General features: G+C 38.2%; 1 protein-coding gene across 1 annotated transcript in view; it reads right to left on the reverse strand.

The window, feature by feature from the left end:
• Positions 1-15055, reverse strand: part of ADCY2 (adenylate cyclase 2) — a 358147-nt gene that overhangs the window by 72714 nt on the left and 270378 nt on the right. The window contains exons 8-12 of the mRNA XM_036280720.1: positions 12103-12261; positions 11191-11323; positions 9681-9857; positions 5776-5819; positions 2139-2219 (exon numbers count right to left, since the gene is read on the reverse strand). Of these exons, the coding sequence (XP_036136613.1) occupies positions 2139-2219; positions 5776-5819; positions 9681-9857; positions 11191-11323; positions 12103-12261 (594 nt within the window). The remainder of the gene's footprint in view (positions 1-2138; positions 2220-5775; positions 5820-9680; positions 9858-11190; positions 11324-12102; positions 12262-15055) is intronic.

Below are 15055 nucleotides of genomic sequence, written 5' to 3' on the forward strand. Positions count from 1 at the left end.
CAATAACCTGAATAATATAGTATATTATATATATCTGTATACTTCTACAAGTGTATATAATCTAATGCCTGCCTCTACATCTATATATAGTGAGAGAGAATATATATATATTCTAAAATTCTAAAAAATGTTATATCTGTTCAAAAAAAGATCAATTTACATGAATTTATTAATCTAGAACTTTCCAATCCATTTATCATCTGTCTATGGATTTGGACTCCTTGAGAAATATTTGGGAAATAAAGAAATAAAGGATGAAGGCTTTGAGGATCTAGGAGAAAAGGCCAGGTGAACTGTTACAATTAACCCAGAAATCAGCCACTTACTGATTTCAGATTAGGGTCCCTAAATGTGCATGAGGTTTCATATTAGGGTTAAGGACAAGTTAATCCAGGAGAAAAGTAGGTCTGAGAAGGCACATCTCCGAGTCTACCTGGATAGCCTTGTGCCCAGAACTCCTGGAGAGTTGGGCAGACTCTCAAGGCACACCGACCATGATGAGCTTGAATGTCCCACAAGATTCAATGACAAACAGTTTACTTTCAATGGAGGCACAGAAGTCAGTAATGTATTCTGGAACAATTACCATTAAAAGTGAGAACTATAAAAATACTTTTTGATTCAAGCGTATATAATCTTTAGGTTCAGAGAAATAAACATATTTTGTATTTCTTATTGCATCAGCTGCAGAAATATGTTATTTTCCTGTTTTCTGAGACTAGCTTGAGGAATCAAAGGTTGGTTAATATATAAAAAAGGACAGAAAATAAAATTTAAGATAAATTTTACTACATGCATTTCTGGACCTGTGTACTTATCAAACTATGAATCATGTATGCAGGTAATGTATTAAAATGCATTATTTTTTCTTTATTGAGAAATAAAAATCTAATTTAAAAATGCTCCCCGATAATATAAGCTTGGAAACAAAATCAGAGTGAAATTTATAAAGTGGAAGTAAAACCAGCTCCTCATTAGATTGCAGGGCCCTGTATTTCCGGTCCACATTTCAGTTACCTACCTGTCTGTGTACTGCAGGTAGGCAGGAAGTGCTCAAGACTGGCTTTCTCTTTCCCTGTCTCTCTAGCACATAACACCGAGTTTTGTAAGCCAGGACTACTGGTCTGATACTTGGGGAAATGGCTTAATTCAAACCACATGTTGCCTTCAGAGCACACAAAGGGGCTCTAGGCAGGTGCTAATGTCATGTGCCAGAATATCTGAATTGCAAATGTAGCCTGACCAAGATACTTTACTGTGTATATATGCAATTACACACACATGCACACACATGCCACATAGGCACATATATACACTCATGAGATTTTTTTCGTAAGCCCTATAAATATTTTAAAACAAACACTTAAAATAAACAATGTAGAAGAAGTACACATTTTTCAAAGATGTGCTACTTAATTTTGGAAGCTGAGTTCTAGGTGAGCATCATTTACATTTTTCAAGAGTCAACTTTCATGATAAAAACTTGCGAGGTTTCCATAAGGATGGAAACCTTTCCATGGAGGCTTTTCCTTTGGACTTCCTGATGTTTATGCTATAATTTAGTTCAACAAACATTTATTGAAGGCACATGAACCTAACATGGTTTCAGAGGCTAATGAATGGAATCATTCTGTATAGGCCATGAGTGCCACTACCTCCTTTCATTTTTGTTCTATGCATTTCTTGGAGGATTTCAAACTACAACAGCAATTTATAGACTGAACAGACAGTCATAGAATTCATGGACTGCATAGACTGAATAATATTTTGCCTCACACCCCTAAGAAATTAGTCTTCTTTCTGTTGCCCTCATTGAATTCAGATTCTAATGCATAGCACTCCTCTGTAATTTAGAACATAGGTATCTTCATATTCTCTGATTTTGCATGGGAGTGAATGATTTCTGAACAGATAGTGCTACATAATACAACTTAAAGTTCTTCCCACACAGAATTCCTATTAATCTTTCATATTGCCTCCTGAACACATTTTGCTATGGTTTTTCTCTCCGTGTTTACATTTCAAGCTACTTAGTAATTTAGTTAGAGAGTATTTATTAGATAGGAAACAACACTCTTTTCAAATAATAGAGTTTGAAATAAGAGATGCATGATGATTTAAGATTAAGAAGTACTCACTTTTGTGCATTAATTCCATCAATTGCTTGAATCATCCTTTCATTCAATTCTTCTTCAAATCTTTTCTTTTGTGACTTAGTTCTACATGAAACAGGAAATGTAATGGGTACTATATTATTACTAAAATAAATATTAACCCAATTTTTCTATGATGCCAAAGCCTCTATAATTCTGTTAATCAAGGAAGAAAAAAAAAAGAAAGAAAGAAAATGAGTCCGTGAACAGCCTTTTCTTTATTAATAGCAGCCACCCTGTGGATTGAGAGAATTGACTAAAATTTTTGGTGCAGTAAAATGTGGCCTTACCCTTCACTTAGAGTGAAATTTTTGTAGGTAATCAAAAGCAACACTGAAGGATAGGTGCTTGGTGTTGGAGATGAAAGAACTTTTTGTCCTAAGAGACACATTGGCTCTTGACTGGTTGCCTTTACAAACTTTATTTTATGACAGAACTCACTGGCTTTGGAAATTCCCCTGCAAAAAATTTGGTTTAGTTGACAAAATAGTTTATTCCTTGTTCATGTTTTCATTGGTCTGTTTTCAAGAATTTGAAGAACTACAGTCCATTTTAGGCATATCAAAGCTTAACTGTATGTATTTAAATGTTGCTCCGTGTTTGAAAGCACTATTCACAGAAAGCCCCACTTATATTTGCAGACCACTCGGTTTAGAAGGAAATAATCTTCAGCCATAACAGGCTTTGTAAATAAATTATGCCAAAATAATAATGAGTTCCACAAGGTTAATTTGACATCGAGCATAAGAAGACCAAAATCATAACTGGTTTTGAAAGTTAAACACCTGCAAAGAGTAAAAGTACAGGCTGGCCCTGGCCAAGCAGCCCTGAACCAGCCTGTGCCTGAGTCTAGGTTTGGGCAGGTCACTGAGTCCAATGTGCAGTGGGCACGTGGCTTCTCTGTGTTCTGGTTGGTTTAATTGCCTATTGAATACTTTCTATTCTGGGATAAAAATCATACTTTTCTGAGTTCAGAACTGCCTCTAGGTATAGATAAAAAGAGCATTGCATACGCTATGTCACAGTTATCTGTAATTAATCTCATTGGATCATCATTAAGGAGATGATGGGCATTGCAATTTCATCAGCATCTGTGGATTTGTGCCTTCAAGTCCTGTCTTCTTTAAATAGGCCAACAGCAGTCTTGGTTCAAAAACAGAATCATATTAAGTGATCCAGATGCAGACACAGAGCCAAATGAATTATTAGGTGCTGACATGGCAAATCCCAAGCTGTTTGAAGAGGGCAAATTATTTTATCTTTCTAAAAACAAAAAACAAAAAAAACGGGAACTAGATGAACAAGTATCTAGTCTGGCTCATTCTCATTTACAAGGAGGAGCTACCTTCAATTTAGACCCTTCATTTTGGTTTTAATCAGCCCCTGACTGAACTTGAGTTTCTTGACTTCAATTTGGTGGCTTTCGTTTTTTCAACATTTCTCCAAGTCTAAGAAGGAACAGTCGTAGATACCTTGAGCTCACAGAAAAAAACCCAAAAAACCAAAAACTCTCCAATGTTATGCTTGGGGCTAACCATGGCATTATCTTGTAAGTCTGTGTTGGAATTGGCTTGGGAAATGCCTGTAGAACAGTCAATGAAGTAAACTTGGTACATGAAGCAGCCAATAAATGCACATAATTTTGCATCTTTGTATTCACAAATTATCTGGATGATAATCATTAACCTATAGACAGTTTTCTTGTCTCTGCAATTTGGTGATTTCTGTTATTGAGATAATAGATACAATCAGATCAGATCATCTACCCACCAGAAGTTCTTAATTTGCCAACCAGGGCTTTGTTCCTCAGATGTTCAGCATCTCTGACCTTCCTGTCCTTGTTGCTGCCTCTGACCCCACCATTGGCCTCCACATTGCTCACTGCCCCCAACCGCTCTTTCTTTTCAATTTCTCTCCATTGTTTTTCCTGAGATCTTTCCCTAACCTGTCCCACCCCCACACCTGGGCTTTCATATTTAAGGAGACATGAAAGAGGTTGTGTGTTAGCTCAGATGATGCTTCAGTAGCATGTGACATCAATGTATGGCCAAGCTGGAGACGTAGAGAGGTTTTTATGACTTAGGCCATGTGACAAAGCCAGGACGTGTGAGGGATGCCCAGGTGAGGCTGATTTAAAAGTCAAGATCTCTCCATGAGGCCTTGGGGCCACCAGAGATCACTCACCACAGAGGAAAGGGGAAAAGACAGGGAGGAGGCTCTTAGGAAGGCAAGCAGGATGGGAGAGCAGTTAGGAGCACAGGCTCTGGCACCGCAGAATCAGGGCACAAGTCCTGGCCTCGCCTCTGCCAGTTGTGTGACTGGGCATTCTCCTAACCCCTTGCACCTCAGAGTTTCCCTTCTAAAAAGATAATGGCCATAGTGTCTACCTTGGAAAAATACTAAGGACAAAATTGGATTTTTCAAATGCCTAGTACAGATACAAATGATGGCTTATGATCACTGTCTTACAGAGAGCACTCATCCCAGAAGAGACCGTCCACATAATACTGGTGCTTCACTAGGCATTTTGAGCCGTCATTTCAGAAAACAGATTCTTGAAGCACAATTGCAGGGAGGGGCAGATAGATAACAGAAGAGATACTGAGAATAAAGTGAAAGGATGTTCACAAAATTTCTGCACACAATTGCTCACAGACATGTTAGTGTCGAATTGGCCAGAAGAATCGTGCCTCCTCAAAGTATGTTATGGAGTCCATAATATTCCTAAAATTAGCTGGAGTTTTCTTTAATATGGCATTTGTCACTTCAAACATAATGCCTCAAAAGCTCAAGAACCCAATTATCCCTATAACAGAGGACTATGAGTATTACATCTCAATGTTAAAATTTCAAATTTTACCTAAAGCACAAATTAGAGCTCATGACAACAGATTCACCTAGAGGAATTCTGTGCACTCTTTGTGCTTTGCACGTAATGATCTACCTAAGGTGCTTACTTTTTACTTGGATACAATGTATTTTCTATAAGAATAAAGCCACCTCTCTGTGAGGAAAGAAAGGCTGACTTGAATTTTAAGCCTTCCATTAATAATCCTAATTACTTCAATAAGAAATAATTAATTCCCAAACCAGTACTAAAGTACAATTCTGACCCCAAACGCCAGAGGAGCATGGAGCAAAGGCATTGGTACAGGTGGCTCTAGCGTGGTCGGTGGCGGGGGGCTTGGAGACATTTGTGGGATTTTTTTTTCTATTTTGAGAGGGTGGGCAGCTCTTCTTTTTCCCATAGGAAGGCTAGCCTTATTTGCTTTTATCTCTACAATTCAACACAAAAAATGTAATTTTAAGGAATATGCTCATTTTAAGAAAATTCAATTTTTTACCACGTATTAATATTAGGAAGAATCATTTTAAGAAAGTAATGACAAATTCTACAGTGATTATCAAGTGGTATTTTCTTCTTTTCTCTCTCTTAATTCTAATAACACAACACTAATAATCCTATTTTTAGAAGTGTGAGAGCAATTTAATAGGGCTTTTCATAAGTAGCTGTTCTTTTAGAAGATGTAGCCTTCAAAATTACTATAATTGATGATAATTATATTCATAAATAAATAAAAAATAAGGCTTTAAAAATTAGAAAGTTGAACATATACCATACCTTAAGGTGCGATTTTGAAAATTATGCTGACCCATTGGTACATCCTATTAAAAAAAAAAAAAAAAGAGGTTATTAGTTGCCAAAAACATACTTTGAAAAGTGTGTGATGATAACTATATAAAGCATATTTCTTCTTTTATCATGGGAAGTATCAGTTAGATAACATATAATTACCCATGTGGAGCAAAAGAGCTTAATTATAAATGTAAAACAAGATAAAAAACTCAGTTTATATTTAGAATGTTGGTGTTGTCTATCAGCTCTAACATTGGAGTAGCAGAATAGCTGTCTGGATTTTAAAAATCCTGATATTAAAAGAAATGATTTCAAACAATGACCTATAGAAATTCGTTATTAGTGTTACTGTAGGTAGCTTACAATCACGTGACATTGTAGTTTGGAATCAGACAAATATTTTAAAAGTGCTTTAAAACACAAACAGAACCACAAAAATCTATAGTCAGTCCTTAGTAAATTGGATCATTAAGAAATGGTATCAATGCTTACAAATATGTGTCGAGGGAACTACTTTGTAAAGCATGTGATTGTCTAACTACTGCTGTATACCTGAAACTAATACAGAATAATATTGATTACAACCTGTAATTGAAAAATAAAGATTTGTCTTCTGGCATGGCCTGAAGTTAAAAAAAAAAAAAAAAGGGAAATCATGAATCATTGATCAAAAAGAAGAAATCAGCATATGAGTGCTGGTAGTCCGGAAAATAGAATGAGAGGAAGACACCGGTCAGGGTTTATTAGTGGGGCACCCACTGCCAAATGTTCAATAGTAGACTTAAAAAATGACATGATCTACTTTTATACATTTATAGTGGAATTAAAAGTTGGAGCAAAATGGTTCTAAAGACACTTTTCTTTGCTGCTGTATCTTCTCAATAAGGTTAAGAAATATATTAAAGGAATAAATTTACTTAGGGAAAGATAAAGCATTAAAAATATAACTGAACTCCAAGTTTCATTACATAGAGTAAAATGATGCATTATTCACCAGTTCTATCTGTGTTGACTCGAGGGTCCATGGAGCTCTGCATAGGGGGTTAGATAACAGAAATAATTTCTGACAATGACAACTGCTCAGCCCTGGGCTGTATTAATAACATGACAATGGGATCTTTCAGAAAGTGAGTGGGGCACACAGCTAAGTAACAGCCATATGGGTTTCAAGTGTTAAACAAAACTTTGGAATTTTCTTAAGATATCTTGCTGCTAAGGCAGTCCCTAGGTTCCGTATCTGTGACTGGTGAGACCAACCAGTTAAAAAAATTGAGTCTGTTCAAGAGATCCTCTGATTTCATAAACAGCATCTGGAAGCTCAAAGCAATAGACCTTGCAAATCTCCCTTAAAGGAGGCATCTTCACTAATATAAAGAATTAAAATCAGGCTAAATCTTTCCTGTGGCCCCATGCTGAGATAATCAGGGAGACAGGCACTGTTAAACTCTGGGACAATAAAGGCTGGTGAGAAATAAACCACTACCACAACATCAATAACACACCTGGAAAATAACTTTTTCACGGGTATACATAAGAAACAGCACAAAAAAACCTAATATTTATATATGGTTCTTATTTCTTGAAAACCAACACCAACCAACCAACTGCTGGTATACAACAAATCTCAATAAGAAATAATGGTTATTAGGCATTAGCATTAATAATAAATGTAGTGGTGAGGCGAAATAATCCAAATTGTTATTATTTTTTATAAGAGTGATAAAAGCATAGACTTTCACTGACAACTGGATACCAGCAACCTAGGATGCTTTTCCTCTAACAGCTCTCTATGCTAAAAGGCCCCAGTTGCCCCAGGCTCTCCTTTGATCTCTTCTCTTCTTAATGATTCCACCCAGCTCCATGGCTTCAAATAGTATCTAAAACCTGACCCCTCTCACTTTCACATCTCCAGCTTGGGCCTCTTTCCTGAGTTCTAGACTTGCACACCCAACTGTCGACTTCCTAGTTGCACTTAAATTCTAAAAGGCATATTGATTTAAAGATGTCCATTAGCAAAGTCTCGATTCTTCCATCTTTAACCTCCTAATTTCGCCCTAGTATTTGTCATAGCAGTTAATGGCATCATCATTCTTCTTGTTGTTCATCTAAAGAAGTATAAATTCATCATTGATCCTTGTTTTCACACATATTCACCCCATCACAGAGTCTTATTTGTTCTACATTCAGATTCGACCCTGAATTTGCTTCTCACTGTTTCCATTACTAAAATCTTAGCATAAGTGGGCATCATCCTCACTTGGACCCCTGTACTCTTGCTCCGAAATTGCAAGGCCTGCTATACCATGCCCTTTCCTCACTTAAGATCCTCCCTCTAGTGACTTCCCATTATACTTAGAATGAATTAAACACAATTGTTTAGTGCATCTCAGCCTGATGACTTTCCTTTGCTCATTGTTGATGACACCACAACCACACCAGCATCTTCTCTGACCCCCGAAGATACCACATTCATTTTTATCTTAGAACCACTGAATTTGTTGTTCTGCCACCTCCTTTCCCTTGTTTCTCCTCTCCTTCTCTGAGACTTCCCCAGCCATCCTACCCAGAGTAATCACACCATTCAGTACCATAAACATCACTCCATTATCTTCATCATGGCCTTCATCAGCACCTAAAATGAGTGTGTTCTTTTGTTTCCTACTAATGCTCTCTCTCTTCCCAATAGAATGCAAAGTCCTCTAAGACTTGTCCTGGTGATCTTCCTTGGTGATGGTCTGATGGATCATGGTTTTCCATCAAGCCACATTTTTTTTTTATAAACATTTTTTTCTTTATTGATTTTAGAGGGAGAGAGAGATAAAAACATCAATGAGAGAGAACATCGATTGGTTGCCTCCTGCATGACCTTCACTGGGGATTGGGTCCACAACCTGGGCATGCGCCCTGACCAGGAATTGAACCGGCGACCTCTTGGTGCATGAGTTGATGCTCAACCAACGTGCCACACCGGCAGGGCCACATTTACTTTTTAGTTAAAAAAAGAACAGGGGAAGTTGAAAGGAGAACTATAACTAAGTCAAACAAGATTGCTGAGCCCTACCTGTTGGGCTTGGGTGGGTCATGGTGACATACTGGGAGGCATGGAACACAGGAAGACTGGAAATGCTCACTTTTACTTGACAACCTGGTATGTTTCTTTGCAGCATGAATGAGAATTATGTAACAGTCCATTTTCTTTTTTACCTTAACTCCATCCCTAATATAGTTAATTTTATTCAGATATTGTTTTAAAATTTAATGATACCATTAAGATTATTCTAAGCACTTAATTATATTTATTTTTCTCTCCTTCTATGGGTCTTTATTTTCTATCGCATTGCAGCCATCTCACTGAAAATGCCCTGTTGTGAGAACATTTGAGACTTGATTCTCTGATGGGAGCTAGAGTGATACAAACCAGGAACTACAACAATAGAATGTACATTGCCGCTGACACAGCTTGAACATTTGGGTGATGAAGAGACAGTCTTAATAATGCTACTCAAACTCCAAGGACTTGTGGCTTCACTTGTTCTTTTATTAAGTTTCTCAGGCTTTCCACTTAATGATGGCAAAAACAAAACACAAAAAACAAACCTGGATTTAAAAAGAAAAGTTCAGCTGTATTCAGTTGTACTGTCAGTTGTAAATAACATAGTCTTTGGTTATAAAGTTATAGTGCAAAATCACTTTCGGTTAAAACCCCTAGCAATGCAGTGTTGGCACTCATTCATACCCTAATAGCTAATTCTAAGGGGTCTCTCCGAAAAGTCAGAGATAGTAAGTTTGCTTTATTACAGACAAAAGTTATTTTGGCAGGCGATGCCTTTTGGTTTGGGGAACAAGCCTTCATTCAGTGCTAAAATGCTTTGGAACACGGGAAGACGTACCGTGGTGCTGATCTTGCCATTTTCTGTGGTCATGCTGTCTCTGTGATGCAGGTGTGCAAAGGGCTTAGCTGCCCCCCATGACTCCAGGTACCGGGTCATGCGCACAGAGGCCCTCATCTTGGCTCCATCGAGGGTGTGGCGAGGTCTGAAGAGGTGCTGGGGACTCCGTCGTTCTCCCTTGGGGTGATAAACAAAGCGTTACAGCTGGAGTGCCAAAGGTGTGCTCCTTCTCCTTCTTGCTTTGCCCCTTCAAGAAGTTTCCTTTGACTAAGTGTATTCCTTTGACATCACCCACTTTGCCTCTATGGCTTCTGCCCTCACTCCTTCAGTGCTACTGGTGTGCAGTGTTACAAATTGTGTGAGCTGAGTGGTATTTTTTCCAGACAGCAAGAGTTACCTGTAATTTAAACTTAGGAAAAATAGCCATTTTAATAAACATTTTTATAAAGTAAAATTTTAAAAAGATATGCTGATCTGCTTCAACTTTTATTGATGGGTGAGTTTCCCTAAGTGATGGGAATAGAGGTTGAAGCTATTTTCAAATGAAAAATGGCCTTACCTATCCATGTCTTGATGTTCTTTTGCAAATGCATTGTTTTTTCGTACTATTTTTTTTTTTTTTTTTTGCCTTTTCCCCTGGAAACCTCACAGTTTTTCTTGCTTGTCACATATCTGTCTGTAGATCAACGGTCAAGTGAACTAGAGTTTGCCTCCAAAGGGAGGCTGCCATGAGTAGACATCTATACACTTGATCCTGTTGATTCTGTGATACTGGTTTTGACAGTTTGGGAGTGTTTCTTGCTCACATTTGCACCATTTAACAGCTGTGTGATTTAGGGTAAGTTACATAACCTCTCAGAGTTTTGGAACCTTTAATCTTTAAAAAACAATACTCATTTTGGCAGGAGTTTGAAAAAGGCTAAAAGAGGTGAGAACTGGAAGGCCCTCACTCTGGATGACGTAGTGTGAACAGAGGAGATCGAGCCCGACCCTCCGGAGCAGTGAGAGCATCTTCCAGGTAACAGAGGATCTTACTACATGGAGATTAAACATATCTGCACACACATGTCCTCACACAAATGTATATGTGGTACTTACTTGTTAATCTTTTAGAAATTCCTTCTTTTCCCTTTTCTTATATGTTTACCCTGTTTCATTTTATTAGATTTTTATTATCTGAAGGCCCATGTAAAATATTTCTCTTTAATTTCCCAACTGGTAGGCTAGGCCCAGGAGCATCATTAATTAACATATCCATTGACTAACACATACAACGTTGTCACAGAGAGCAATTATTCCAGTAGTTTCTTTGATACATAAATTTAAATTCATTATTTAAAACATGCTCCATAATTAAAATGTCTTATGCATTTACAGTAATTTTAGAGGCAACAACTTACAGTGAGTGATTCTGAACTAAGAACACGTACCTCTACAATAATGTGTTCCTCTGCCTTTTAATCACAGAAGTCACAGGCCAATCACAGTATAGACTCTTTATAATACTGACCTTGGGGTTGATTACAAAGTAAGTTTTCACCAGGTGCTGCTTTAAATATGGGTCCCTGATGTCACCGTCTCCTTCTTCCACTTTGTAAGCGCCATTCAAGTGCTCCAGGGTGACAGAAGAAATGTGAACACGTCTGAAATTTCATTTTAAAACCACAATCAAGATATATAAGAATATCTATGGAGGAAGATTTTCTGTTCATTTGTGATTTCAGAAATAATTTCTTCCTTCCAAATGGAGGAAAGTCTGTATGTTCTTGGTAACACGGACTGTGTTTAAAGAGATTGATAGTCTATTAACCAGTGCTTTAGAAAGATGCTTCTCGAGGTCAGCAGCCACTCATTTTGGAAATCTCTGCACTCACAGAAATCTGCTTTGTGAGTGTGATGAATAACAACAAAGGCTTGATCATAACGAATTTCTGTGCATGAGAATATTTTTTGAAACGCGTGCCAGAGGCATTTTAGAATGTGTGCTAATCTGTAGAAAAGCTTGGGTTTTATTTCTCAGTGTTTGCTCTCATGCTTCTCCAAAGTATAGTACTTGTACTGAAATTCTTTTCTCTGAAATATGCTCTAACCAGAGATGGATGCCCCAGTTTTCTCGTTTTAATAGAAATGCCGTATCTGCACTAGAGTATAAAACATCTTCTACTTATGCCCCTATTCATAAATTTGCAAATAAGTAAAATTCTTTAATTTAGAATCTGATATACCCAGTCTTTCACCATGGGTCACAGTGTTGATAGAATTGGGACTTGACAGGTCATGTTTATCTGATTAATGTAAGACATTGTAGGGCATGAATAGCATAGAAATCATTCAACACTGAGCAGTAAGTTATTAACCTGCTGACCTATCATTTCTAACCATGTGGCCAACTTAAAAAGAGAAATCCAATGTCAGGCCTTACCCTGGGACCCCTCCAGCTTCCATGTGATTGGCCAACGTAACATCATGTGACCACACATCATACTGCCACTTCTGCAGACCAATCACACCGCAGAGGACATTCCCGGAGTGCACGCCCACGCGCATGTTGATATCAACTCCAGTAGCATCCCTCACTTTCCTAAAGAGAAAGAAACACATCACCATCCAGGAACGGCCTCTCCTTCCTTTAACTCTTGGCCAATTTCCAGGACATGTTATTATTCAGAATTTCTCAGACTGTTGGAAATATTATCACAAATTCTCCTATAGTAGAAGATTACTGCCTTGAGCCAAGAAAATGGTTTTTCTTTCCAGTTACTCCACTTCACCCTCTTCTACCACCCCCCACCCCACTTTCCCTCTTGTAATCACCCTAGTGTTGTCTGCGTTTATGAGTTTTTCAAGTCCCTTCACCTTTGTCACCCAGCCCCCACCCCTCTTCCTTCTAACAGCTGTTAAAAATACCTTAGAACACTGTCCAACTCATTCACAGAAACAAATGAAAAACTTCCTTTAAGGGAAAATGACAGTGCTTGGGAATGCTTATTTATTTCTGCCTGCTAAGTACATTTAGCAATAAAAATATTGTAAAAAGAAGTTAACAAGAGGGTGTCCCTAGTTACCTGAAGAGATCACCCCCAGAGACTATATGAAAGGAAACAATGGTGCTGATTGCAATAGGGCAAGGAGGCAGGGTTACCAGGTGTGGCCCAGGTAAATAAAACTTAAATGGCTCAAAATGACATAGGCATAGTTGTCATGCTAAAATGGTCAAATGACATCATTTTAGTTTGCTGAAAGTGATAAAAAAAAACCGACCTGCAATGTAAAAGTAAATGACCTCCTGAAAAACAATAGAGTTATTCCCTTCCCTTCCCCTCTTTTCCCTTCCCTGCCCTTCTTATCACTCTACTTTCCTTTTATGGTTTCCTCCTAAAAGACAACAACCTGTTTGGCACCACGCAGGTGATCCAAACCCTTCATTCCTGCCCAGAGCATGAGCCAGAACATCTACATGACATAGGAGACCTGCTCCCACCACTCTGCCCTCCTTTGGCAATGAATGCTGTGGCTACCCAGACCCGGTATGGTCCTCACCACGGGCCTTTGCTCATGATGGTTCCTCTTTCTGCTTCCCACCCCCTGAGCCACCTTTCTCTGACAGGGTGTGGGTGTTGCATGGTTAGTTTACATTGTTCTTTCATCTGTGGCTTAGACATTACCTTATTCTCATCCAGGAAGTCTTTCTACTCTCTCCTAGGTTGATGTAGAAACCCCTCTTACGTGCTCCAACCTCCCTAATTGCAGTTAGTGCTCTCATTTGTGTCCACATCTGCTCTCAGAGAGTCAGCCCCATGAAGACACACACCTTGTCCAAATAGTTTGGGTCCTCATCAGTGGGTTCAGGGCCTGGGGCAATGTAGACGCTCAATACAAGTTTATAGAGTGAATCCTTCCAGGTCATTTTGGAAGGATTTACTTCATTTTCTGTCTTTGGGTGATAAATAATTTGTTGTAAAACCCATAATTGTTCTTAAGATTTTATGGTGTTGAGAGAGAACAGTTCCAACCACATGGCATTTCTGTATGGAAACATGGTCAGCAGAGAGCCAGAAGGCACAGAGGGGAAGACGAGGCTCTCTACAGTGGCCATCGTGACAGATCAACTGGTCAACGATTTGACACTTTACAATAATCTCTATGTCCTGTGTGTCTTTCTTAGAAAAATGAGTCGATCAAGGGTTCAAATAAATTTCTTGACCAAATGTTTTAATGTATGCAGATGAAATCCATGTGATCGATAGAAAAATGTGGAAGTAATTGCTTAAAGTGTACAACAATGGTAGACAAACGTTCTAGTATGAGAGGAACCTTAATAACTTACAATATCAGGGTCCTGAATATTACTTCCTTAATTAAGAACAATGTACACTCTCATGACAGGGAGAAAACCTCCCTCTATGTATTGGGAGCATTCCAGAACTGCAGCTGAAGTGCTTCTGCAACAGGGCCTTAGTGAACAGGGAACGAGGCACCAAGTGTGGAGGTCCATGCACAGAGGGGAAAACACAAGCAAATGTCCAGGAACCCGTGTTGTTGGTTCCTGTGAAAAAACCTGAGATAATCTGGCAAAATTCCAAATGCCAAGTATGAGCTTTTCCCTCGCCATCTTAAAACATTAAAATTCCTTTATTCATCCTTACCTTATGATTTAATAAACGGGGATGAAATGCTTGCTCTTGCATGTGAAAGAGAACAGAGACTTTCTAAAATTTTCCGAGATGCCCTTTCTTTCTGTGCCCTTTTTTGGTGGATGTAACAAAAAGACCTATTAATGACCACTTTGTAAGCTATACAAAGGCCAAATAAGTGATATATAGCAAGGGAAGAATGTGGAAGCCAAGATCATGACGACACATGGCCAGTAAGATTTGAAGCTAAGTTTAGTTATAAACAAGAGTTCTGGAAAGTTTCCTCAACTCAGCTAATATTACTGATAGTCTGGACACAAGATATTTCTGATGCATCTATGATGAATGGATAAACCAAATGTAATACAATGAAAATTATCCCACCATAAAATGAAATAAATTACTGATACATGCCATAGAATTTATGAACCTTAAAAACAAACTGTGAAATAAGCCACACATTAAAGGACAAATAATATACTGTATGATTCCACTTATGCAAAATAAATATAATAGACAAAGTCATAGATAAAGAAAGTAGAATAGAGGTTACCAGGGGCTGGGAAGAGAAGGCCTTGGGGAGATATTGCTTAATGGGTATGGAGTTTCGGTTTGAGATGATAACAAGCTTTGGAAGTAGATAGTAGTGATGATTGCACAACATTTTGAATATACTGAACACCACTGAATTGTTCACAGGAAAATGGTTGAAAGGGCAATATTTATGTTTTGTATTTTATC

The sequence above is a fragment of the Molossus molossus genome, unplaced genomic scaffold (assembly GCF_014108415.1).
Source record: "Molossus molossus isolate mMolMol1 unplaced genomic scaffold, mMolMol1.p scaffold_m16_p_3, whole genome shotgun sequence".
Taxonomy (NCBI): domain Eukaryota; kingdom Metazoa; phylum Chordata; class Mammalia; order Chiroptera; family Molossidae; genus Molossus; species Molossus molossus.